At 46.1% G+C, this 27700-nt stretch overlaps 1 protein-coding gene across 1 annotated transcript in view; it reads left to right on the forward strand.

The window, feature by feature from the left end:
* The first annotated feature begins 4093 nt into the window (after positions 1-4093).
* MRPL3 (mitochondrial ribosomal protein L3) overlaps positions 4094-27700 on the forward strand; it is a 37118-nt gene continuing 13511 nt past the window's right edge. The window contains exons 1-6 of the mRNA XM_004603802.2: positions 4094-4308; positions 5456-5640; positions 6951-7042; positions 10702-10800; positions 19126-19225; positions 19969-20029. Of these exons, the coding sequence (XP_004603859.1) occupies positions 4223-4308; positions 5456-5640; positions 6951-7042; positions 10702-10800; positions 19126-19225; positions 19969-20029 (623 nt within the window). The 5' untranslated portion in view covers positions 4094-4222. The remainder of the gene's footprint in view (positions 4309-5455; positions 5641-6950; positions 7043-10701; positions 10801-19125; positions 19226-19968; positions 20030-27700) is intronic.

Here is a 27700-nt window from a genome sequence, read left to right on the forward strand (position 1 = left end):
CCTGAATTTACCACATAGTGGAATGAGCCATCTCTTGAAGATGTAATATGACTCTTAAGGTATTTAACCTGGGGCTGGAGCATTAGTATAATGAGTAGAGTATTTGCCTTGCATGCGGTGGGCCCACCCAGGCACGCCAGATGTGTATTTACTTAAAAAAAATGAGGGGGCCTCAGCACGGCAGCTCTCCCTCTCTCTCTCCCTCTCTCCCTCTCTCTCTCTCTCTCTCTCTCTCTCTCTCTCTCTCTCTCTCTCTCTCTCTCTCTCTCTCTCTCTCTCTCTCTCTCTCTCTCTCTCTCTCTCTCTCTCTCTCTCTCTCTCTCTCCTGCGTTTGGTAATCTCACGCCACTTACCCTACCCTGGGGAGGTCGATGGCAATGGGTGACGAAGGAAGGAAGGAAGGAATGAGGGCGAGGCTGATTAGTGTCAGTTTCAGTTTAATCCATTCCTATCTCCATTCACTTCTGATTCTCCCTCTGCTTCTTCCTCCTCCCCTGCTACTTCATTCTCCTTTCAGGTCCCACTTCAATCACCTTCACGCTCTAGAACCCCAGCCCCCTCTTACAGCCTGTTAAACCCAAAAGCATGAGGGGCTGGGGTAATGATTACATGTAGGTGTGGTCATACAATCAACAGAGGTAAAGTCTTTCTCTCAGGGGAAGCTTCTTCTAGGAGAGTTTCTCATTCAGCAAGATATGCTAAATTGAACTTTAGAAAAATAAAAGAAGGCCTAGGAAATTTAATAGAAAGCCTGAAATTGTTTTGTTTATTGGGGTCTTCCAAGCAATTCTTAGGAGGCCCAAGGACCCCTCCCTTGACAGTTAACCCTAATGGTGGCCACCATAACCACACCTGGCAGCACCAGGTAGCCATGTGGTGCCAGGAATCAAACTCAGGGTTTCCACATGCAAGGCTGTGTTTCAGCCCTTTGAGGAATCTCCCCAGCCCCCAAAATAACTCTTCTTTTATTTTCTTTTTGGGGTCACACCCAGCGATGCACAGGGGTTACTCCTGGCTCTGCACTCAGGAATTACCCTGGTGGTGCTCAGGGGACCATATGGGATGCTGGGAATCAAATCCAGGCTGGCCTTGTGCAAGGCAAATTGCCCTACCCACTGTGCTATTGCTCCAGCTCCGCCCTCCCCCCCCCCCACAATACCTTTTAAACATTTTTCTTGGTTTGGAATCTCAAACCTAGAGCTTCACACAGCAAGGCATGTACCCAAAATCTGAGTCAAATTCCCAGCCCTCTAAATATTTAAAATTTCAAGTATAAGGCTTATTATTTAGAGATCACTTGTATCACTTGTCATCGAAGTGATCATTGGTTGATCTTCGATTTGCTTGAGCGGGCTCCAGTAATGTCTCCATTCATTCCTGTCATGTGCTAGTGTAGCCCAATGATATCTGCTAGCTCCAGGAACAGGAAGAGCCTCAAAACATTCATTCAGAGTTTTGACGAAGAAGTCTGACCATCTCGTTGGTGGGCGGCCACATGGTCCTTTTTTTTAAAATTTATTTTATTGAATCACCATGTGGAAAGTTACAAAGTTCTCAGGCTTATGTCTCAGTTATACAATGCTCAAACACCCTTCACCAGTGCCACGTGGTCTTTTGACATCCTGTGGAACCCAGTCAGTAACAGCTCTAATCCAGCGGTTGTCTCTGAATCTCATTACATGTCCAGCCCATCTGATTTTTGACACCTTGGCAAAAAAGATTCTTGACCCTCGATAGAAGTCAGAACTCCAGATTCCTTCTCTCACTCAGAGATACCATCAATGAATATAAAATGAAAAATAGTCAACAGTAAAAAATTGATCCTTCTGTTATGTCAACTATCCAGAACATGTCGCAAATATTTTACTAACTGAAAAGCAGGAACATCTAAAAGATATTTCAGTGAAAGGGTTTAAACCTGCCTCGGTAAATTCCTTGGTGGATTTGGCTTGAAGACCTCCAGAAGAGAAGTTAACCTTCTTCAGGGGCTGTGTCCTTTGTCCCCGAGGTCTGATCCTTGTCAATGAGGAGCATGCTGCAGTGACTAAGTAGAGCATAATGACATCTGCTAGTCCTCTCTTGTAATGCTGAGCTGTGTGCTATATAGCAGTAAAAGGAGAAAATTTTGTTTTGCATTCATTTAGTAGTGGTTCCTGCTAAGAGTTTCGCTGACTCAAGCCACCATTATGCATCAGAAGAGATTTGTCATCAGCGGTAAAATTGAGACTGAATAGCTGTCTTTTTCAATCTTCATGGACCATTGTGTGTGAAATGTTTACTTCCCACATTTCATTTTGAGCCACAGAGGAATTCCAACATTTCAAAGGAGTCAAAGAAATTAGATGGCTAAAGGCACATTGCTTCATGGTCACATGGCTAAGATTTGAATCTTGGTTCTACCATTTGCCAGCTGAATGACCTTATTTTAGATATGTCATCTTTCTGTGCTAATCTTCTCAACTGTGACACAGAGATATTTAGACTATGATCATATGGGGTTGTCATTAAGATTTAGAAAATTTACTGAAAGAGTTAAAATCAATCTTGTTAATTAGGCCAGACAGAATATATATACTGGAACATCTAGGATGCCATGTGCTGTTTATACCTCAATAAAATTTTAATTAAAATTGTTAATAAAAATTAAATTAAAAATTTGATAAGGATATAACAGGATACAAAGGATATAACTCCATACAAAGCGTTGCCAGTGCCACATCACTGTCTCAAACTGACTAGTAATCTTTTATTTGGTCTTCAAGCCTCCAGAAAAAAATTGCTAAGTTATCCTTGCTTCTAGATAGTATCCATTTAATAACAAGTCCCTGCTTTCCTGACTCCACCTTAAAAGCCAGTGTAAGTCTAAATCCTATAATACGTCTTTCTCAACTTATTCATATAAATATATCTTTAGGCTATTCTCTTTTGGGCAGCACTGAACAAATTAAACATAACCTTGTTTGGGTTCAAGTGTGTTTCTGGTAGTCTTGATGGAACTATACAAAATATATGATAATACACCAAATGCACAACATATGATTATATACTGGCAGTCGTAAGAAAGACCTTTTATTTCCAGCTTCTTGCATCTATCACACCTCATGACATGTTTGTTCAATGAAACATATTTGTTCCATTGTAACTAGGCAACAACCCAGAGAGCTGTGATACCTTATTAAAAGATAGGCTGATACCAAACACCCAACTCAGAAGACTCGGTGTGGAATGATAAGCGGTTTATTTTCATGGTCCTGGGGGGGCCAGAACACGAACTGTTCTGGAGAGGGTTAGGAAAGGAAAGAGAACAGAATGAACAGAAAAGCAAGCAAAGCTTTTGAGCCTACAACAATCCAGATTGTAATCAGGAATTATTATTTGGCTAGCTGGAACTCTAATAAAAATAGGGTAGAGAAACGGCTAAGCTTTTACATTTTTATTTCCTAATTTCTATAAACACCCATTTGACGAATAAGCTCGGAGTCTTTTGGAGTCCCTTTAGAACACCACCCGCTGGCTCTCCTCCTGGAGAGAAGACCAAGAGGTGCAAACAGGAGCAATCCCTTTTTCTGGTGCCTTTCACCTCTGTTACATTGATAACACATGCCCCTTTTCAGGCTTGCCCTACCCATCTGCCTGAGAAGCCTTTCTGCATCTGCACCAAATACTGAAGTCTGCGCTTCCTCACTAAGATTACAGAAAGAACTTCTTCCGTAGCAGATTGGCAGTAAATAAACAGAATAACAAAAACTGCTTAGTATAGTAAGCAGTCCCCGCCCCCATCCCAGCCCCGCCCCCACTACGGGGATTGTCTAAGATTTCGCTGCCTTAGAAAGTCTATGGCCATTTTCTCCTGATCCTAAAATTTAAACCTCTGACCATCACCCTCCCGCACCCCTTACCCCCAAACCCGCGCCCCCACTCCCCCTAGAGACGAGTCGGTCTCTGCCCGCCTGGCCCCAGGGGCGGTCCTAAGTGGGACTATTCAGAAGGCGGAACTCTAGTTCCGGAGGCCTGGCGGCAGGACCCGGAGCGCATTGGGACAGGACCGGAAGTGGCTCCCAAGGCTCTTTTTTTTCCTTTTTTTTTTTTGAATTTTTTTTTTTTTTAATTGCATTCATCCCGGCCCCGGAGAGTGACGGCGGGACGGCGCCTGGGAGGCTGCGGCGGGACGGGCGGCGGCGGCGAGGGGCCTGCATCGCCCTGCGCGCTCCCCGGCCACTCCATGCCCGGCTGGCGGCTGCTGGCCCAGGCGGGCGCCCGGGTGCTGGGCCGCGGCCCCCTGGACGCCGCCCGGGCCCCGGGGAACAGGTGGGTGCAGGCCGCCGCGTGCGGCCCGCGGGGCTGGCGGAAGAACTGCGGCCTCGGCGGAGGGAGGGTGGAGGCAGGAGGGACTCCGTGCACCGCCGGGAGCACACAAGCAGGAGTCTTGCTCCCAGGATGTGTGCCCTTGGGGGTCATTTATTTTGGCTTTTTTTTTTTTTTCCCTTTTCCTTGCACACGGGTCAGCGACTGACAGCGAGCGTCCCGGGTAGCAAATAAACTACTGGCTAGTGGGGAGGAGTTTCCTCTGCAGTAGATCTCCTGTAATAGGTCTAGATCTGGCGCTTTAGCCTCGGGGGCTTATGGTGGGCGCCCTCTTCCCCCTACTTTTTTTTAAAAAAACAAAACTTTATCTTTTCAGCCGAGCTTTTCAAAAGGAGAAATGACTTGCCCAAGGTCACTCGACTGTAATGCGAAGTCGAGAGGGTGACAGTCTTGATTGCAGGGCTGACACCTCGATTTCCTGACCCCTTTTGCAAGCCTCTCTTAGGGCGCTTGGTCTCAAGTCCTGTAGGTAAGCCTGTGGTTTTGCATGCCCAGCTTCTTCACGGCTCCAAGCCCGGGCTCTGCAGCTGATTGGTTACAGATAAAAGGTGAAGTGTTTGGAGAACGATCAATACCACGTTTTCTGTCCCTTCCACTACATAGAAACTGTTGGGCCCTTTAGACTGCGCCAATGACCCCCTTGGCAGGAGGTGCTGCTGCTTTGTTTAAAGTGTGTTTATGAGGGTGGAGAGATAGAAACAGGCCTTAACACACTTACCTTGCACCCAGACTCCAGTTTGATCCCTGGCCCTACCTGCCAGAAGTAAACTCTGAGCACTGAGCCAGGAGTAAGCTCAGAGTACCATCGGGTGTGGCCTATCCCCCCTACACCTCCAGCCTCCCCAATATAAAATAAAATTGATATCCTGGAGAAGATAAGGCACTTTGCCTCCAGCATATCCCTTAACCGATAAAATGAGAGTCCTTTGTTATTATAAAGATGATCAGAAACATCCCTGCACAGAGTCCAATTCCTCTCTAAGACCTGGACATACTTCCTGACCCATGTGCCCTCTCTTTCCTAGACCAACTTGGGAGATTTTTAAATTATGGCTTATTTTCTAATTTTCTTTTTTTTTTTTTTTAACAGAACAAATGTCTGCCTTTTGGTTAGAAGTTTACACGGCAAGAGTGCCACGTGGTGGGATGAGCATCTCTCTGAAGAAAACGTCACATTTTTGAAGCAGCTGGTCTCTGATGAAAATAAGGCCCAGTTAGCAAGTAAACTGTGTCCGCTGAAGGATGAGCCCTGGCCTATACACCCTTGGGAACCAGGTGGTTATTTTGTACTTGATGGACTCACAGTTTCTAATGACTGTGTCTGGCGTATTCGAAATCTGCATGACTCCTTAAGTACTTTAACGTCTTTTGAATTTCATTTTCGTATTGGCGCAGGGGGTGGCTGGCACTTCCTATGATTCTCAGCCAGCTGGACTGGCAGTTCAGCGTTGGGGCCCAAGGATGCAGTGCTGCCTGGACCCGGGGCTGCTCGGTATTACCCCAGTTGTGCTCAGGGTCCTCTGGGTCCACAGCTGGTGGGGGGGAGGGGGCAGCTCCAGAACTGCACTCGGTGACACTTGGGGGACCATGTGATATCAGGAATCAAACCGAGCCTGGCCACATGCAAGGCATGCACCTTCCCACCCATACTCTCTCCCCGGTCCTATTGTTCATGTCTGGAATGTCTGTCTGCTCGTAGTTTGGTGTGCAAGGGCTAGTTTCAGGGCCCTGGTCTACTGTTAACGCCTACTAGCTGAAGACTTCCTCAGGAAGCTGTTTGTGAGTGAAGGGTTTGTTCTCCGTGCATTTTTCTTTACTTTATGTTAAAAAAAAAAAAAACATGAAATCAATAATCAATTGTTAGAGAAGGAGGAAGAGTCTGGTCTTAGCTCTTTTGTGCCACAGTGTATTTCCGGTTGGTTTGGTCTCACACTGCAGGGTTGCCAAGGAGGGCCTCATTTCAGATCTTTGTCAAGAGTGCTGAGCCCCCTGAGTCAGATCAAGAAGAATCAGGTCTTCCTGTTAAGTGTTTGGTTCCTGGCTGGGGCTTATGGAGACTGGAATCAGACCTTGGACAAAAGGTCTCACTGCACCCGCTGTATTGATTCATGCAGCAAATCTCAGTGTCATGAGGGGCGGGGGTGTGTTTTAGCAACTAACCATTTGCATCCTGACTAGACCCCCAGCTAACTTCTTAGGAGTTGAGTGACAGATGATCTCTATTCAATGATGCGGGGTAGGAATTGCCATTAGGAAAGCAAAGCACACTGTTGGAGTAACCAGACCCTCTGTTTGTGCTGTTAGTTTAAAACCAAAATAAACCTGTTTCCTTTACAGAGTTCTCTGATACCTCCTGCTTAATTTGCCCAGGACTTGGAGTACCGATATCTATGTTCGGCCAGGAATAGTTGAAGATACGCACATCTTTATATTTATAATTAAATATAATGTTTCGCATTATAAATATGTTCCGTGTTCCTTGTCTGCCTGCTCCTTATATGAAAAGCACAATTCCAGAAGTACTTTTCCATGCTGGTTAATGCAGAAAAAGCTTGTGCGAACAATGATTTGTTTTTCGTTGCCAGGTTCCTCCAGAGTAGGACTCATTGCTCTGAAGCTGGGCATGATGCCGCTGTGGACCAAAGATGGCCAGAAGCATGTGGTCACGTTGCTCCAGGTGAGGAAGAAACAGAAGGGCTGATGAGTCGTGTGCACGCTTAGCCCTGTGCAGTCTACACGGACAATGTTTATGTCCTGAGATGTGCAGCTGTATGACGGATAGGAGGGTAGTGTCAGGGGCAGGAAAGGTGATATATATAGGAGGTTGGGGACTTGCCTTGCATCTGGTGACTTTGGCCACAACACTGGTTGAGTTCCTGGCACCACTTATGGTGGTGGTCCATAAAGCAAATAAGAGTAGCGTATCATCGAGCATAAGTACTACTCAAAAGGTTTTGTTCATGTGGTTTCAGTGAATGCTTGCACTCTAACCTGAGTAGTGACTTTCATAATTCTGGCAGTGGGATGACCAGAGCAAAGATTATACGAAAGAAGGGCCTGAGAGAGAGTACGGAAGGTTATGCAGATATTACCTCCTTGCCTTGCATGCAGCTGACCCAGCACAATATATGGTTTCCTGAGCACCGCCAGGGGTCACTCCTGAGCACGGAGCCAGGTATAGCCCTTAAGCGCCTCCAGGTATGACCCTCAACTCCCCCAAGCCCCCTGAGAAGGCTTCAAAATAATTGTAACCTCACTTCTCAAATACCCACCAAATCACAATTGGGAGATATCTCAGTCCCATCTCATTTTTCATTTACGAAGTTCTTTCAACTCCAAATTATAATTTTGATGTCTCTACTAACTCTGAACTTAGCTCTCTTGTCCGCGGAAGTATGTTCATTGTGAAATAAAGTACACTCAAGTGATCAAAAATGTGAGCCCTGGGGCTGGAGCAATAGCACAGCGGGTAGGGCATTTGCCTTGCATGGGGCTGACCCAGGTTCAATTCCCAGCATCCCATCTGGTCTCCCAAGCACCACCAGGAGTAATTCCTGAGTGCAGAGCCAGGAGTAACCCTTGTGCATCGCTGAGTGTAACCCAAAAAGCAAAAAAAAAAAAAAAAAAGTGAGCCTTGGCCCATATGCTGCCCGAGCCCATGTGCTGCTTGTGCCCACGTGGCTAAGCACATGTGGGGCCTGAGCACATGTGTCGCCCACATCTCCTCTCTTGAGATATGGACTTTCATGCTTTCATGTCTAATGCTGGGATGTGTGTAGAGACTCTCTCCGCCCGTGGAGAAACCCACACTCCCTCATGGACACCTTACTCTCTACGCTCACACACTTTCTCTCCCTCCTCCCCATCAAAACCCTCCAAATAAAAAAATGTCTTTTACTTTAAAAAAAAAAAAAAAGTGAGCCCTGGAACCAAGACACCTGACTTCCTGTCCCAGTTCTACCACTTCCTACGTGTGGAGTGTGGGGAGTCGGTGCCTCCTCTATATAGGAAGGGGGTTCTGTTCTATAAAAGGAATAACAAGGACACGCCTCGTGGTTATTGTGAAAGTTGAAGGAGAGGATCTACGTCAAGCACGTAAAACCTAAAACAGCGCGACACAGCCAATAAACATGGTTGTTGTCTTTATCATCATCATCATCATTATTCTAGGAAAATCATTGACAGACTTACAAGGCCATCAGTCCCCCGGCCTCGCCCTTTCTGTTTTTTCCCTGGGGCCTATCTCAGACAAGCAGTGCAGAGCACATTGATAGCGCTGGTGTTCTTAAGTGCCAGTTCCGATGGGCTCAGCAGGCCTGGGCCTTCAAGTGTTTAGTATCGATCAGATCCGAATGAGCAGAAATAGATGTACAGTTTCGAAAACTCCAAGGACTCCTGGGAGCTCTCGGGAATGGCTGGTGAGACTCTGAATTAGTGCCACCACTCAGGAAAGTTTCACACTGTACACTGAGCAGTTGAGACAGGTGGGCTGGGTAGTCCAGCTTGGTGTTTCGACACCTTCCCTTGGCTGTGGCCTCCTCCTGACCCGTTTCCTTCCTAGCCTGCCCCTGCTCCCCTGGTGTCGTGCCTCCCCGCCTTCCGGTGATTTTCACCTGTGACTCCCTTGGAAGATCCCGGAGGGCCTCGTGGTCCTTTGTTGGGGAGCATCTGTCTTGCTCTTAAGCTCCTTGGTGTCGTTGGAACTGTTTCCCAGCTGGACCCCCGTGCCACCGTGCGTGTGACAGCATTGCTCTCGCTCTCCCACATCAGGACGAGCCCAAGTGCCCATCCGTGGTGGGACAGTACCATAGTCTCCCCGCCTAACAGGTCGCCGGACCGCAGCAGAAATAAACAGAATTGAACGGCACTGAGCAGTGTGGAGGCACCCTGGAATGTTGAGTGAAGGGAGACAGGAACGAGTCTGAACAATTGGATTCCACGTATAGAAACTTAAAGCAGGCAACACTAAGCTGCGTTATTAGTGATACTTTCTCTTCTCTTCTCTTCTCTTCTCTTCTCTTCTCTTCTCTTCTCTTCTCTTCTCTTCTCTTCTCTTCTCTTCTCTTCTCTTCTCTTCTCTTCTCTTCTCTTCTCTTCTCTTCTCTTCTCTTCTCTTCTCTTCTTTTTTCTCTTGGAGCAATAGCACAGCAGGTAGGGCGTTTGCCTTGCACAAGGCCGATCCGGGTTTGATTCCTCCGTCCCTCTCAGGGAGCCCGGCAAGCTACCCAGAGTATCCCACCCGCATGGCTGAGCCTGGCAAGCTACCTGTGGTGTGTTCGATATGCCAAACACAGTAACAACAAGTCTCACAATGGAGACATTACTGGTGCCCGCTCGAGCAAATCGATGAACAACGGCATGACAGTGCTACCTACAAGCAAACATTTATTTATTTATTTTGCTTTTTGAGTTGTACCCAGCGATGCTCAGGGGTTACTCCTGGCTCTGTGCTCAGGAATTACTCCTGGCAGTGCTTGGGGGACCATATGGGATGTTGGGGATTGAACACAGGTCGGCCACAAGCAAGGGAAACGCCCTACGTGCTGTACTATCACTCCAGCCCCACTAGTAATACTTTGAAAGGTGGTGATTAGAAAGAAAAAAAAGTGTCATTAGTAGTGGTTCTCTAGGACAGTGCTCCTTTAGGAAGAAGTTTTCTAAGCCTCAGAATCATGGGGCGGTGAGGGGGCGGGGACAGTGCTATAGAACAGATTCTGATGGGCTGGGTTTCGGTGGGAATGTGAGAGTTGGCGTTTTCACCGAGTTCCCAGGTGATGCCAACGATCCTGTCTCCGGACTGCTCTTGGAGAACAGCTGCTCCAGGGGCCTCGGGTGACCAGCAAGTGACACCCGGGCTGGCTCTCGACAAGGATAGTGAGTCTTGAGTCTATGCGTAGTTTCCTTGTTAGTACTCATTGCGTTGCATCGTTTGGGCCACATTCTGTGTATGTTATCGGTATGTTCTAGACAGGTCTTTAAAAGGTCATTGCTGCATTTTAAGGTTGTGTGTGGACTTCTAGGAGAGATGAGACGTTGGCTCGAGGGAATTCCTAATTAGAACCTCTGTGTGACTGGTTTGTAAAGTTAAGATGTATCTTGCCACCGATGGAGCAGTAGAACAACAGGTGTGCCATGCTTGCCTTGCACGCAGCTAACCTGAGTTTGATCCCCGGGAACCCATATGATCCCTCGGTCCACCAGAACTGATCCCTAAGCACAGAGCCAGGAGTCAACCCACCCCAATCGCTGGTGTGGCCCTCGAATAAACAACAGAAAAAAACACCAGAAGGATGTATCTTGACGCATACTTATATTTTATTGTTTTCCCCCCGCCAGGTGCAAGACTGTCACGTCCTCAAGTATACTCCAAAGGAAAATTGTGATGGAAAAATGGCAACCTTGACCGTAGGAGGAAAAACTGTTTCGCGTTTTTACGTAAGCACGTGTTTTCACTGCGAGGATGGGATATTTCATTAGTTTCCGATCAGATTAATGTTGTGAGGATGTTCCCTAACTTGGCAGAGTTGTACTCGCCCATAAGGTAAATTGTGAATCTTTTTTCTGAAGTCTCTCAACGCTTGGCATCAGCAGCATTTGAAGATGCATTTTGTATCTGCCAGAAGGAGCTTTTAGCACTTGGGCAAGAGCTGTTTGTGAAGCCATATCAGGGTTTTTTAAATAAAGCAGGTTTTTTTTCCCCCCAAGTAGAATATTAATAGAATGCTGAGTTTGTAGTTTAAATTGGAAAAATTTGTACAATTAGTATACACTGTGTATGACTAAAAGCAGCGAATACCTTTCTGGAAGTGGTGATGAGCTTTGCTCGTGGGTAACTAAACATCTGTAGGTTTGCTGGAACATATTTTCTCCGAGACAAATGTGTTTTCAGCTGTTCAAGCCTGTGTTCTCCCTTGAACACATCTCACTTGCTTGTGTTCATGTTTCTTTGTTTGCTTATTTTGACTCTGCAGAAGCTCAGGTTCTCTCTTAAACACATATTTCCCCTCGTTCTCCCCTCCCTCCCTCCCTCCCTCCCTCCCTCCCTCCCTCCCTGGGGATCCTCTTCCTTCCTTCCTTCCTTCCTTCCTTCCTTCCTTCCTTCCTTCCTTCCTTCCTTCCTTCCTTCCTTCCTTCCTTCCTTCCTTCCTTCCTTCCTTCCTTCCTTCCTCCCTCCCTCCCTCCCTCCCTCCCTCCCTCCCTCCCTCCTTCCCTTCCCTTCCCCCCCTTCCCTTCCTCCCTTCTCTCCCTCCTACCATGAGATAAACAGATACAAAGCTGTTCGTGATTGGGTGACCTGGTTTCAGTCACACAATGCTCCAGCACCCATCCTTCCTCACCAGTGTATATTTCCCCATTTCCCACCACCGATGTCCTTAGTATCTCTCACATCTTTGTAAGCAAGTTTTGTTCATTAAAAACTGCCTTGCTTCACTTAGGAGGGAAAAAAAAAAAGGTAAACACTCCACTCTAAGTTGTTTGTGAAATGAACATGGATGGAAATTAGTCTATAATTCATTTGAGGCAACTGCAGGAATTAGCAGGTGTTATTATATGCCTCTTTCCTTGTCGTAAACTTTTATAAGGGCTTACCACATGCCAGGTACTGACGCATTCGGGTTTGAACAGTTGTTTTGGTATAACCTTTCAGCCTCTGAGACTAAGGACGTCAGGGACTTTTCTTCCCAGCCCTTGACGGCAGCAACCCAAGAGGCAGCTGGACTGTGTGGGTCTTCAAGCATATGTTGCTGTCTCCTGATACCCACCTCTCTCTTCTAAGCTGGTGGGGGGGAGGGGAGGCAGAGAGGTAAAACCACCATCCCAAAGCAGAGTGAGAGTTGACTAAGCCAGATGAGGGGTACTAAATCCTAGGAGTGTCCTCCGGAAGGCGATCAGGAAAGGGGATGGGTGTTGAAGACTTGTGAGATGGCGTGATCTCTGCAGAATTAGAAACAGTGGCTGGGAGTTTGCACCAGGAAAGACATGGGGGTGGGGGTGGGGGAACCTGCATTTTTGTGTGCAGCAGTCGACCCGAGGGCAGGTGGTAAGAAGGTGTAGTGTGCAATACTCAAGGGCATTTAGCCTTCATCCTGTAGACGTTTAAGAGCTTTCTAAATTCTTGAACCAAGGCAGTAAGGTGGTTAAATTGATTTCTGGGTTAATTATATCCTGATGAGAAATATTCAGATATAGAATGAAGGCTCTTTAGGCTCTTTAAACATTAGGGAAGAGTTGATTAAAAAACAATTCCTTTCCACTAGAGCAGTTGCACATTTGTCACACACTGGGGGGTGGGGGCTAGTGTGTGTGACAGGGCCTGGACCCGGGGTGGCTGGTAAACTAAGCAGCTGAGCCCATGCACAGGCTGGAGCCTGGCAAGGGGACAAGACCGAGAGCTTGGGAGGAAAGGTATCGATGAAGGGGTCACAGAAATCCAGAGAGAATTGACCTATAAATGCTGGAACACGTGAATTGCCTATGGTGAACCGTCAAACCGTATTATTGAATAGAAGAACCCCTGCAGGGCCTCACCTAGAAGGCATTGGGGTAGTTATTTTATTATGATAATAACTAGTATTAGAGGGTGGTAGTAGGGTTGTTGTGATAATTACATTGACGGATAGTTATAACTGTCTATTTGCTTTATATTGAATCTCTAGTAATATCCATCCTGTCGTTACTAATTGACGGTTTATTGACTAATAAATTCAGAGTTCAGGTAATTTCACAGTAATTAAAAGCACAATGAATTATTTATGGGATCGCTTTTAAAGTATGAAATGCATGAATTTTTAAAATATGTAGATATGCGCCAGACCCCACGTGAACGATTCTTGGGTTTGACGGGCCCCACTGTTTCCTAATTAATTGTATGTCAGTGTTTTTGTTGTGATGAGCACCATTATCTTGATTTTTCATTACCTATATTGTAAATTCATGATTTTTACTGCCTTGATATTTGTAAACCAAGCATCAGCATGAAATAATCTTTTTTTTTTTTTTTTTTTTTTTTGCTTTTTGGGTCACACCCAGCGATGCACAGAGGTTACTCCTGGCTCTGCACTCAGGAATTACCCCTGGTGGTGCTCAGGGGACCATATGAGATGCTGGGAATCGAACCAGGGTTGACCGCGTGCAAGGCAAACGCCCTACCCGCTGTACTATCGCTCCAGCCCCTGGAATAATCTATTCTTCTCCTACAGAATGTGAATCTTGTTTCCCCAAGTTATGGTTGGAGAAGCAAGTAAACATCTGTCCAGAAGAGCTGAGTTCTGGTACTGACTTTTGCCCTTAGCTCTCTTCATGCCAACTTTTTGGAAGCTTTTCTTAGTCATAAAACTTGGTAACCCACAGGTCCCGCCTGTGATTACACTTGAATGTGGATTAGTTAACCCAGATGGCAGCGCCAGCATGTTCCGGTTCTCTGGTGCTAAAAGCCTCATGTTGGTTCTTAAGAGAGAACAGGTTCCCACCAAAATGTACTGAGCACTTCAGTTTATCTTGTTTCACTTAGTGGTGAAGATGTCAGCCAGTTAAAATTTTATTTATATGGTCATACTTCCATTCTTGGGACTCCGCGCCAGGCTGTTTGCACTCTGGGGGTCCCAGAGGGGGGCTGTGAGAACCTTCCTCGCCCAAAAGGACCCAGCCCCGGGAGCCAACCCAACTGCCGCCATGTTCCAGGCCGCTTTCCGGACACTTCCTACCCATTTTCCATAATTATCACACCAGATATGATGGAGTTCAGACAGTAGGCAACAAATCAACAGTCATAGAGGGTATTTGCTTAGCACGTGGCTGACCCAGGTTTGAATCCTCCAGCCCTCTTGGAGAGCCCGGCAAGCTACCGAGAGTATCCCACCCTCACGGGCAGAGCCTGGCAAGCTACCTGTGGCGTATTCAGTATGCCAAAAACAGTAACAATAGGTCTCATTCCCCCGACCCTGAAAGAGCCTCCAATCGTTGGGAAAGACGAGTAAGGAGAGGCTGCTAAAATCTCACAATTTTTTAAATTAAAATTGGTTTGCCTTTCTAGTATATCAAGTGTTACAAAGACCTTTATTCCTCCAGATGTAAATTTCCTAAGGAGATATTTATTATAATAAGAAGAAAAAACTTTCTCTTAGACTTTTGTTCAAAATGGGCTATGAACATGAAGTTTTAGAATTCTCAAGGAAAGTATTTTCTCTCTATATGAACTTCCTTTCGCATGTTGTGACTCACCGGGAAACTGCAGGTAGTTAATTATCCAGGGTTTAAAAACCAATAAAGCCAAAACCTATTAATTTGGCTATAATATCAAATTAGGGTTTCTAAAATAAATTGATTGAATCAAGATTATTCATGATGGGGCTAGAATTGTTATTTTACTATAATTTGGAAAGAATTTGTGTCTCCAAGAATTAGACCACTTGGCAGGCAGTTGCTATTTTTGTGCTTTATTATAAATAAAAACTGATTGTAGTACATAATGGTTTTGAAAAGGGAAGCCAAGTGCCTTAAAAGTTGATTAAATCAGTTCATCTTAGGAGCAGAGAAGCATTTCCATTGTGGAAAGGATAATTGCAGACAACTTTGAAGGGGCGGTGGGGGGAGACCAGCCTCTTAGATGGTATTATCCAAGTGTGACCTTGCTGTCAATCTTCTAAATTGCCTTTTAGAATCGTAGGGAAGTTGAAAAGTGGCCTCTGTTATGCTGCCACTGTTCAGAATAGGCTGCTGAAAATGAAGTTAAAAATTCTTTTTTTAAAAAAAATTTTTTATTAGTGAATCACCATGAGGTACAGTTATAGACTTAACAAACTTTTGTGCTTGCGTTTCAGTTATACAATGATCGAGTACCCATCCCTCCGCCAGTGCCCATTCTATTCTTAAGGAAGTATTTAGTATTTTGTCTCTATATTAACTTCCTTTTGCGTCCTTTCTTCATTGAGCATGTGGGTTTTCTTGTGTGTGATGTGTAATTAGTTCTATACTATTTGTTCATTAATGTATTGGGGTGGGTAGATTCTCCCAAACAGTGCTCAGGGGCCCAGACCACTCAATACTCAGCCTGCTGGGGTAGGCAGGTCAGTGCTAGGGTTTGAGGATGTGGAGCTGCAGGACCCTTTTGAACCAGGGGACCAGGGGCCTCCAGGGCCACACCAGGCAGTGCTGGGGACTATTTCTGTTACAGAAAGGAAAAAAAATTGTCTTAGGTATTAGTGAAACTGGGAGATAATTAACAGGTATTTGTTCTTTTATTTGTCTTAGTCGAAGTTACTCGGATCAAATCTTTTTGTTTGTTTGTTTAGATAAATTCTAGATTTCTTATAAATGTTTGTAAAATTATTCTCCATATGGTAAAATATAAGATAAGATACTTGATGCCAAGGAATATAACTTAATAGTGGGAGATCTAAGTTCTGGCATTGACAAATGCTCATTATCTCTGTCATTTGCAAATGCTATTTCAGACAAAGGCAAGTCTGATTTTGATGTTATACTGCTCAAGGAGGTGAACTCAGAGTAGCCAATAGACTTATTTTTTAATTTATGTTCACAATATTTTTTATTGCAGTGTCAGTTTATAACAGTACTAAAGCCAATGTTGGATGCTTGCAGAGTTGCTACACCACCCGTTTCACCTTGTGTCCAGCCCACTCCACCGTTGTTTCAGTCTACCCCCATCCCAACCCTCATGTCCTAGTTCCGCATAATCATGTCTCAGGATTTGTTGCCACTGGGGATTATCTAATCCCTTTAATTTGTTTCTTTATATTCCATGAGTCAGATCATTCAGTATTTCTCTTTTGCACTTTCTGACCCACTGTGCCCTCAGATTCCTTTCATGTTGGTGTGAATGATATGAAAGACGAAATTTCATCTTTTTTCATAGCTGAGTAGTACTCTGTTGTATAGGTGTACCGCAATTTTTTTATCCATGCATCTGCTGCTGTGTGTTCTGGGTTGTCCAGATCCTGGCTATTATAAATAATGCTTTCATGGGCTTAGGTGTACATTGGTCTTTTCACAGAGTATTTTTGTGTTCTTGGGGCATATGCCCAGAAGTGGAATCACAGGGTCAGGCGAAAGCTCTATGTATAATATTTTGAGGAGTCTCTGAGTACAGCTGGGTGTGACTCAAAAACTAACACCAACAACAGCAACAAAAACCCACCCCCTGCTATCCAGATCCAAATCTTAACAACCCAGCAAATAGACATGTAATTCAGTTCTAACGAATTACAGTTCTAACGAAACTTCAAGGCACTGCAAACAGTAGTTGAGATACAGGCAAGGTCTCAGGATGGCTTGGGCAGGGACCCCAACATCTGGCAGAAAAGTATTCCAGGCAGGAGGTCAGTATTTGCCAAGGCCTTTGACTGGTTTGGATGTGCTGTTGGGCCAGTGAGGAATGTGTTGTGCGTGAGACAGGTTACACTGGAAGGCCGGTAGGAGTTAGTCAGGATGGATAAAACCTTATAGACTGTGATATGAACTTCAGGCTTGATTCTGCATGATTTGGAAGCTGTTGTGGAGATTTGACGTAGCTTGAGTTAGAAGGATCTTGGCAGCCTGTAAATTCTACCCACCCATCAGGAGCGGGAAGCTTGGAGCCCAGTTAGTAGTCTGCTGAGGTCATCCAAGTAGAGATGGTGTTTGGGGGTAGGGAAGAGAGTGGTTGATGTGGCGTGTATTTATTTTCAAACAGGGTCCATAATAAGCATTGTTGGAGTGGGACCTGGGATATGAGGGGGAAGAGTCAAGAGTGATCAGACCTTTTTTTTTTTTTTTTAATTTGTTTTCTACTACAAACAACAGAAATGTGGAGCTGCCATTGCTTGAGATTTGGAAAATCAGAGGAGAGCAGACGTGGGAACTGGGGAGCTTGGCGTTTCACTGTAGACAGGTTGAACTGGAGTTGCTGGGTGATGTCAGAGTAAGGTACTGAGCTGAGAGTTGGGACACAGAATTTGTAGTTTAGGATAGAAAGGAGACCCGTGGGGTCTTTAGCCCATGAGAGAACAGAGGGTGGTGACTGGAAAGCAAGTGGAAGTCTTGAGGAGATAAGGGTTTCCTGTCTGGGGGCTGCAGCGATAGCACAGCGGGTAGGGCGTTTGCCTTGCACGCAGCCGACCCAGGTTCGATTCCCAGCATCCCATATGGTCCCCCGAGCACCGCCAGGAGTAATTCCTGAGTGCAGAGCCAGGAGTAACCCTTGAGCATCACCGGGAGTGACCCCAAAAGCAAAAAAAAAAGGGGGGGTTACCTGTCAGAGGCAGTACAACGGTTATCCATCCAAGCCTTTGGAGCTAGTGGGTGACCCCCACACCTAGTCGCCATTCAGCTCAGCCTAGGAGCTACAGAGCCGGTCACCCCTGATGAGAGTGAGTCTGAGAGGGCGGGAGCGGAAGGTCACGTCAGCAAGCCTTTCCAGGGATTTTGCTCTGAGGAGAACAGGAAAGCCAAAAGGAGACCATGGGGGGGTGGGGGGGTGGGGGAGCAGAGAAAGTTTGACTTGAAAGAGTTGACTTGGACTGGAGTGTGGACTGCTCCGTTGTGATGATCCCCAGCCTGTTTCACCTCAGAATCCTAAAGAGGACATAAAGAAACACTCACTCCTGGGTGCCCCCTTGGCCCACTGGAGCCCTTAGCCCACTGGCAGCAGGGCCTTAGTCGGGCATGCTCTATCACCCGTCTTCTTTTGGTTTGTCTCCTGGGCCGCGCCTGACTGCTCACAGCTTACTCCCGGCTCCGAGCTCAGGGATTGCTCCTGGCGTTGTTCAGGGGGGTCCGTCAGCGGTGATCAGCCCCGGACAAGTGCCTGACCCACGATGCTCTCTCTGCCCCCGGCACTGGCCTTTCCTGAAGCTGCCCGTGTGTGTGCCTCTCTGGGGCCTGCAGGGCAGTGGGAAGCTGACGGCAGCCAAGTGCTAGTGCAGGCAGTATGCTTGATTTGGTGATGAGGACGTGCTCTTTTTAAAAACTATTTTATTTTATGTTTATTTGATCGACACCTGGCCGGGCAGTGCGCGAGCTTGCTCCAGCTCTGCTGGAGGTCCGTGCGGTGCCAGGGAGCGAGACAGCGCCTCCCGCAAACAAAGCATGTGCTCAGCCCGTTGCGTTGTCTCCCAGCCAGGAAGTGTTCTTACTTCTCCTGTATGTTAGTGACATAAGAAGCAGCGTGATGCATGCGAGTGGGGAGCAGGAGGGACCAGTGCTGGAGAGTTTACGAAAGGGATGGGCATGGTCGCCTTGAAGAGGGAGAGGAGGCTAGACCTGGACAGGGTAGTTTGGCCAGAATGCATCAGGGACTCGCTTTGCCGTGTGTCGTCACATATTTAAACATCACTTCCTGTGTTTTCTTGGTGCTGCTTAAAAGTGAGAGCATTGTAAACAGTTGCCTTTCCCAGGGTGGAGGCTCTTGATGCCTGCAGAACTCCACTCAGAATTTGAATGAGTACAACTCTCATTCCAAACAAAGAGGTCCTTGATACCTGCAGACTCCACTCTGCAATTGAAATTGAATGAGGACAACTCTTATTCCCTCTGCTACCAAACAAAGGCCTTTCCTCCTAGTTGTATACAAGGCCACATGTCACATAGCTGGATCTTAAGTGCAAGGGATTACTTAGGAGAGGGGAGTGAGGGTGCTCTTTGTAAAGGGACCGAGGCGTTCTTTGTTTCCTGGGGTGTTAAGAACTTGATTTCCGATCTCTATGCACTAGACTCCACCGTTAGTATTTAATGTATTGTTTGTGTGTGCTGTTTTTCCTCTAGAAATCTCCAGCTATATTGGAATTTTACCGAGAACTTGGATTGCCACCAAAGCAGAAAGTGAAAATCTTTCGTGTCACAGATAATGCTGTAATTAAGCCAGGTAATCTGAGGTCAGGGAGAGGAGGGAGGTAAAAATACCCAAATATGTGATTTCCTTAATGCCAGCCCTTTTGATAAAGCTGGATCCAGAATACAAAGTCCCAAACATTTATTTTTAAATATAAAACCACGTCCAATTTAATCACCAGGGACAAACGAGCCCTTTTCTTTTTAAGAGTAGAACTGTAGAGAACTCTTTGTTTCCATTAAGAGAGGGAGGGAACACTTTTGTTGTTCATGTGAAAAGAGTTTCACATCTAGATAAATACGCCAACTTTTAAGATATGAAGTTCACAGGAGGCTTGTATTCTACTAACTGAAGAGTAGCTAGATTTCTCACAGGAAAATCTAGCTAGCGATAGCCTGAAAGTAGATCCTGAAATGGGCGCGGGTGCACAGTGGCCCTTGCCTTGCATGCGGCTTACCTGGATTTGATCCCCAGCACCCCTTAGGGTCCTCCGAGCCCCTCCCGGAGAGGTCCCTGAGCACAGAGGCAGGAATATACCCAGATTCAATCCCCAGCACCCCATATGGTCCTTCCAAGCCCATCCAGGGGTGGTCCCTGCGCAGAGTCAGGAATAAGCCTGAGCACCACTGGCTGTACCCTTCCCTCTTCAAAAAACAAAAAATTCAGAATAGTTTGCCTAATGTAGAATGTCAAAATTTTCCATATAAGCATATCATGATTCTGATGAAGCTGTTTCAGGGATAATTTTAGAACGGCTTTTTTGTCTCATCCTACAGGTACTCCTCTCTACGCTGCTCACTTTCGCCCAGGACAGTATGTGGACGTCACAGCCAAAACGTAGGTCACAAAAGAGGTTCTTTTCCTCTTTTTTTTTTTTTCCTCATATATTAAAAGAGAGAAAAAAAAAAAAGTAAGAAAACAGTCTTGGGACTGGAGCGATAGCACAGCGGGTAGGGCGTTTGCCTTGCACGCGGCTGACCCGGGTTCGATCCCGGCATCCCATATGGTCCCCCAAGCACTGCCAGGAGCAATTCCTGAGTGCAAAGCCAGGAGTAACCCCTGAGCATCGCTGGGTGTGACCCAAAAAGCAAAAAAAAAAAAAAAAAGAAAAAAAAAAAGAAAACAGTCTTTTCCCAAGCCAGTACATAAAGTTCATTTAATCTTTATTCTAATCTTTAATGTCACTGAATATATTCCAGTCTTAAAACTGTGCTCATCTTAGGGCCAGAGAGATAGTCCAATGGGTAAGGCACTTGCCTTGCACAAGACCCACCCAAGTTTGATTCCTGGCATCCCACATGGTTCCCCCGGAGCACTGCCAGGAGTAACCCCTGAGTGACAAGCCAGTAGTAGTCGCTGAGCATCAGTGGCTATGTCTCCAAACCCCCCCCAAAAGTAAAATAAAACAAAATTGTACTGAATTAGTAGCTGTAGTGTACAGTCCCACATTGGGACACACTTTAAACTGAGGCATGAAATGGGGATAAGGGAAGGGTCACATGACTCAGTTTCTGTTGGGCTGTGCCCAACCTCTGCTTGGAGAACAAACACTACATGGAAAGAAGGTGGTGAGATACGAATCCACATATACAATGGTTAAGTGTGGATCGCATCCTTCCGAAGTCACTGTTTAATCTAAAGATGGGCTGTTGTGCCCCAATCTAGGATGCAGTTCAATCAGAAAAGCTTTGCTGTTGTGTTCGTGATCACAGTGCTCAAGGTTCCCGTGGGTAATTATAAAACATGGTTGTATCTGTTAAAAGCCTGCTAGGGAGTTTGAAGAGAATTCAGTGGGCTGGAGCACAGACTTTGCCTGTGGGAATCTTGGGTTCCAATCCCAGCACTTAGTCAGGAGTAGCCCCTGCGTACTGCCAGATTAGCTCATCCTGCCTCCTCCTATGTCCACATATACGAAAAAGCCTGTCTGAAGTGGGAAGGAGAGAGTATTGCTGTTACTCCTTAGACCTCTCCAGTAATGTGACAGCCAGTACTCGAAACTGCTTCCTTAACTTCAGAGTATTCTTTCTCATCCTTAACACACAAGGATTGTCTGGGTGGAAATCAATACTTCACTGTAGTTCTTAACAATATGCTGGCTTGAGTCCCATTTAGGTTCTAGAGAGTCCCCAGGAAACTATGGGTTTGTCTTTCTTTTGGTTTAATTTGGGGCCTGTACCTGGCGGTGCCAGAGGCTATTCTTGGCTCGGTACTTAAGAGGCTGCTCCTGGCAGTGTGCGGGGGCCCTGCAGTGCGGGAGATTCAACTCAGGGCTCCAGTGCACAGTGCTCCAGCCTCTTGAGCTGCCTTCTCTGGCCAGGAAACGTGTCTGATTTCAGAGTAGTTTTTCTAAAATTAATTAGACATGGAATGAAGTAACCAAGCCTTTATGTCTGCTTTATGGAGAAATTGTTTAGTATATGTTATTCAAATCCACGTGACCAAGGCTTACTGTTAAATAACTCTTGTTCATTCCTGAATCTTGTTCTATCACTGTAGGTGGTCAGTCACTTCCTCATGTGCCTCAGTTTCCCTCTTTCTGTCACCTGTTGGTGCAGTGGCCTGTGTCCCAGTGATGTTCTGACTAGGAACCCGGTGTAAAGGAACTCTGTTCCACAGGTGCTCGGATGCAGTGTCAGGATGAGTCACAGCCCAAAGTGGCTTTGACCCAGGAAGCCAGTTAAGTGACAGCCTCCGTTTCCATGGCGCAGTCAGACCCGCCTCCTTTTCTGCACCGTGGCCTGTGTTCAGAAATGGGCCCTTGCAAGGCTGGCAGGTCCCTTTTCTGTCGTGGCACTATGTAGAAGCAGAGGGAGAGAGATGAGCAATAAGCTGGGTCCTCTTTAAAGAGAGAACCTCTGCCTTTTCACACTCCGGGTCCAGGCTCATTTCTAGCTCCTGGGGTTCTAGAATCCCTGATGTACTCGGCCTCCCCCCACTCAGAACTCAGAACACGGGTGCTGTGCAGCTTGGGCTTGGTTACCTGAAGAGAGACGCATCCGTGTAGATTGCAAGTGAGAGGGTTTCAGCTTTTTAATTTCTCATTTAATGATCACATTTAGTCAGATGCCTCACCGTGATTGTTAATTTACACACAGTTAATAGTCTGTGAAGCCCATGGCCTCTCCGGCAGGCACTGCGCGGCATCCTGAGAAGCCACAACGCTAAGCAGACGCCGATTTCGCAGATCTTTGCGGTTAGCCGTGCTCCAGCTGGGATCAGAGCCTCCCTTTGCCGATGCCTCTATAGCAGGTGCCACGTCGGGTTTCCTTGGTTTCTTCTTCCAAGTTATTTTTAAAACTTCAGTCACCTTTGGGTTGGAGAGGTAGTCGCGGGGTCAGGCCCGTGCCTTGCGCACGCCCATCCCTGCTTCAGTTCCGGCACTGCATCGAGGTGTCCGCGCACCGCCAGTGCCGATCCTCGAGACCCCTGGCTAAGGACCCGAAAGAGCAAAACCGAAACGCCGGGGCATCTTCTCGGTAGGAAGTAAATAAACAGGCAAGTGTTTTTGTTTTGTTGTTCTGCGCTCGGGAGCGAGAAAACCAGGTCATATAAAGCCGCCTCTGATGACAGAGGTCGTACGGAACTAGAGCGTGCGAGCAGGATGTGACTCGCCGGGGATCGGCCCTGGACAGGGCCTGCGTCTGAGAAGAGCGTGGCTGTCACAGAGACAGTGGCGCCGTGTTCCCCTTCTCTCCGGCCGCCCACGCTGGGGTGCCCTGCGCTCTGGAGAGCCGTTGGGCCTCCTCTGACCTTTTGCTAAGTGCTGCTGACGGCCCTCGCTCCGGAGCGGGCTTGTCGTCATGTCCTCAGGACACCTCTACGCGCTTGTAAACCTGTCAGAGTCCACGTCCTCCTTGTGGGGGAGGATTTGAACTCCTTCCGAGAGCAGGAGGGGCTCCTAGGAATGCTGGGCCCCCTGCTCCTGCCGCTGGCTCCCTCGTTGTGAAATCAGGGTCTGTTTTCTGTGTTTTACATGGTTTGTTCTGTGGCCCGAGAGGTACCGCAGCAGTTGGGGCGTCCGTGTAGCATGGCCCCGACTGGGTTTGATCCCTGGCCTCACAGGGTGGCCCCCAAGGGTCCCAGACACCACAGCCTCGGGTCGTAGCATTGAACCAGTCTGCTGGGTGTTCGCTGACTAAGCGTCCGAAGGACCCCGCAATCCCCTGCTCCCTTGAGCACCCTTTGAGGGCCCCCCTCAACCCCCAAAGTAGTTAAATGTAACTATGTCATTTCCCTACCACTTCTCGTTTCGGGGGACTATCCTCCTGCTTGACATTTAGGTCCTTCCTAGCCGGTGAGAATATTCTTTTCCTTACAGGTGAAAAGTGGAACTCACCATCTTGAGTCCTCTCAGTCCCTTCCCGTACCCGCTTATGGCCAGAGACTTGCTGCTTTGTCCTCTATGTCCACTACTTGTTATAAAAGTTTTGAGGGCTCTGGGCTTCCTTTTTTGGGCTGTTGATCCTGTAGACTAGTAGAGGAAAAAAAAAGATGCTGGTGAGATGAAGGAGGTGGATTCCCGGGATGGGGGTGGTTCTCACACTTGCATCAGTTTCAGAATCTCCAGGGAGATTTGTGAAGCACGATTGTAAGGGCGTCGCCTCACTGGTCTGGGGTCAGCCCTGATCAGCCAGGAGGAAGCTGGAGGTTCAGAGACGGTGTTGGAGCTTCCCTGGGAGAGTGCTTCCCTGCGAACTCCTTTTCTCAGTCAGAATCCTCAGCCCAGCCTCTCCAACTGGCCCAGATTAGCACAGAGGGACTTTTGTTTCAGCCAGTCCAATTTCAAATAATGTTGCCGGTGAAAGTGAATTTTCTTTTTATTCACATATTTATTTTGTTCAACAAATTTTTTTTTTAATTTTATTGAATCACCGTGAGATAGTTACAAGCTTTCATGTTTGGGTTACAATCACACAATGATCAAACACCCATCCCTCCACCAGTGCACATTCCCCACCACCAATATCCCCGGTATACCCCCCTTCCCTACCCTCCCCCTTCCTCCATGGCAGACAATATTCCCCAGACTCTCTCTCTACTTTCAACAAATGTTTTCTTCAGTAAAGAGATACCTTTTAAAATGAATAAGAATTCAGTTGAGGAGCTGGAGTGATAATATGATGGGGAGAGTACTTGCCTTGCACACGACCAACCCAGGTTTGATCTCCAGCATCCCGTGTGGTTCCCCCCCAAAAAAAAAAAACAACAAAAAAGGAATTCAATGGAAATATTTGTTAAATCAGGTCGTTGCCTTCTTGCTGTATACCGGGTGCCCGGCCCGTGGAGCAGCATTGGACCACAGACCAGTGGCTGAAAATCACTGCTTTACTCGGTCCCTTTCACAGCAAAGTAATAATTTCCCAAAGCACTCCCAGTAATGTTAAGATGATATACTACTTCCTGCGTTGAGAATTCATAGAGTAATGACGATGTCCTTGAAATCGCTTCGTGCCTCTCCTAATTTGCTGAATATTTTTGTAGTTTTGTGCTAATCTGTTTCTCCAGGGACAGTATGACCTGGGCTGAAAATGTGGCCAGATGCTTCCGTTGACCAGGGATTTGACCTTGGCCAGGCAGCTTAACTCCTGTGGATGTAGATTTCATTATCTCTAACACAAGGGCAGGGAACTAAATGATTTCTGAGGATCTTTTAAATTCTAAAATTGTTTTTAAAAAATCTGATTTTTTTCCAAGTGACATGTCTCACTCTTATCTATATTAATGAGGAAACAAACATGTGAATCCAGAGAGGCACAGCACGAGGCAGTAAGGCCTCCTGAACACCCGGAGAAAGTTCCCAGTTCCAAAGACCTTCAGACAACTCTTCGGGCTTCTTATGACATTGCAGAATTGGTTATTTTTGAGTTTCCCTTTTTTCTTTTTTTTTTTTTTGAGAAAAACAAATTGAACTCAAGAAAGCAAATGTGACCTTCTGGTTTCATTTAAGGTGGCCAGGAAATGCCCCTTGCTTATAAAAGGTTTGACGGAGCTTTCGGCGCTGGTGCTGTTGAGTGAGCTCTGTTTAATGTCAGAGTTAAAAGCCAGGCACCCTTAGCGCTCACTTGTTGATAAAAATGTTCCCAGGCATGGGTGGGAGGGTATGATTTCTTTTTAGACAGAAACAGAATTCCTGCATTTCAGGTCACATCATCACAAAGTCATCCTACAAAGCTCCAGCCGCTCAGTTATTCCACACCAGCTCTTAACTGTACGTGATAGGGCACAAAGCAATTAGAAAATTCCACCATCGGGGACTCTGGTGCTCTGCATTATCCACCGGACATGTAGACAATACGGAATTGCCAAGGAATTCTCTCAAACACTCCAGATTTCCAGTTGAGGTGCTGTGCACTTTGAAACGTGTGGACGTGAAAGTGTGTGGATAACATCCGATGCATTTGTAGAAGTGGTGGGAATCTATAATTACAAGATTGAAAATGGGCCATACTAGTTTATTGTGAATTAAAAACTTAACTGTGATGGAGATTTTGAATTAGCTAATAAGGCCTTCTGTATATATGTAGTTTAGTAAAATCAATTTATTTTTATTAATTGGAATTTGTCTTAAAATTAAAAAGCATTAAAAAAGAAAATAAATTCAATTCAATCAAAAGCATTTTCAGAGTGGTAGTATGCAAGGAAGGCACTTACATGCTGACCTGGGTTTAATGCCTGGCGAACATAGGAAGCTATGTGTGTCTGTAAGAGAAGCACTAGAGGAGGGGGCTGGAGTGGCAGTACAGCAGGGAGAGCATTGGCCTTGCACATGGCTGACCTGGATTCGCTCCCCGGCACCCAACATGGTCCCCCAAGCCCTCCGTGCCAGACACTTCTTTGAGTACAGAGCCAGGAGTAAGCTTTGAGCACCGCTGGGTGTGCAGGGTCCAAGAAAACAAAGCAAAAAAAAAAAAAAAATTTGGACAATTGGACTCTAAAGCAAAGCAAAGTGATGTTAGGTTAAATTCTACAAGAAATGTTCCTTTGCTCAATTTTGGCCACTTCCTAGCATTGCCTGGGGATCACTCCTAGAGGGCCTGGGGACCCGATATCTGACCCCTGGCAAGTTCCTTAACCCCTGTACTATTCCTCCAACCAAAAAACTTCTTTCCATTGCCGGTTTGAACATTCCATTGAACATTGCTGGTTTTGATAATCGGTGGTTATTTGCTGCAGCTAATTTTTACTAGCCTGTTGTTGATCAATTAGTTATATAGCTATCTAACCTTGATTTGGGCTAGGAACTAATAATCTCCATTTCCTTGTATTTTAAATATTATGTCCAACCATAGAGAAACTGGTTTTATACTAATGATTCCTATACTTTCTACCACCTCTACTGTTTATTAAAAAATGAAGCCTGGGGTAAGAGAAATGGTACAGCTAGTAAGATGCTTGCCTTGTATAAGGTGACCCAGATTTTTTTTTTTACCATTTTTTTATTTATTTAAAAAAAATTTTATTAGTGAATCACCGTGAGGTACAGTTACAGACTTACAAACTTTCATGCTTGCGTTCATTCATACAGTGATCGAATACCCATCCCTCCACCAGTGCCCATTTTCCACCACCAGTGGTCCCAGCATCCCTCCCACCACCCCCACCCCGTCCCCTCCACCCTACCCCGCCTCTGTGGCAGGGCATTCCCTTTTGCTCTCTCCTTTTGGGTGTTGTGGTTTGCTATAAAGGTATTAAGTGGCCATCATGTTCAGTCCATAGTCTATTTTCAGTCCGCATCTCCCATCCCAAGCGGGCCCTCCTAGCACCCTTTGCTTGGTGGTCCCTTTGATATCTGAGCTGCCTTTTCCCCCAGCATGTGAAACCGGCTTCCAAGCTGTGGAGTAATTCTCCTGGTACTTAACTCTAATATTCCTGGGTGTTAGTCTTCTATTCTGTTACTTCATATCCCACAGATGAGTGCCATCTTTCTATGTCTGTCCCTCTCTTCCTGACTCATTTCACTTAACATGATACTTTCCATACTAATCCACCTATACGCAAATTTCATGACTTCATCTTTTCTCACAGCTGCATAGTATTTCATTGTGTAGATGTACCAAAGTTTCTTCAGTTATCTGTTCTCAGGCACTCGGGTTTTTTCCAGATCCTGGCTACTAAACAGGGCTGCAGGTGACCCAGATTTGATCCTAGGCATCACCTATGGTCTTCCTAAGCACCGTCAGGAATGATTCCTGAGCATAGAGCCAGGAGTAAGCCCTGAGCACCACTGGATGTGACCCAGAAACCAAAAATGAAAAAAAGGAAAAGTATAATCTGACCTTGGGCATCCTTCAAAAAGTCAAGAGTCATCTATTCCATTTAGTACTGATTTTGTTTTTCTGAGCAGTTATATACGAGTCACTTAAACTTTGTACAGCATAAATCAGTTGAAGAGGCAAAAATTACAGCTTAATTTAGAAATGGTTCTGATTTTAAAAACAACATGCACTATGGAGTTTGATTTTTTTTTTCTTTTTTAAAGAAAGTACTTTGCTGCTGATGCAACACTTG

This window comes from Sorex araneus, chromosome 4, assembly GCF_027595985.1.
Source record: "Sorex araneus isolate mSorAra2 chromosome 4, mSorAra2.pri, whole genome shotgun sequence".
NCBI lineage: Eukaryota > Metazoa > Chordata > Mammalia > Eulipotyphla > Soricidae > Sorex > Sorex araneus.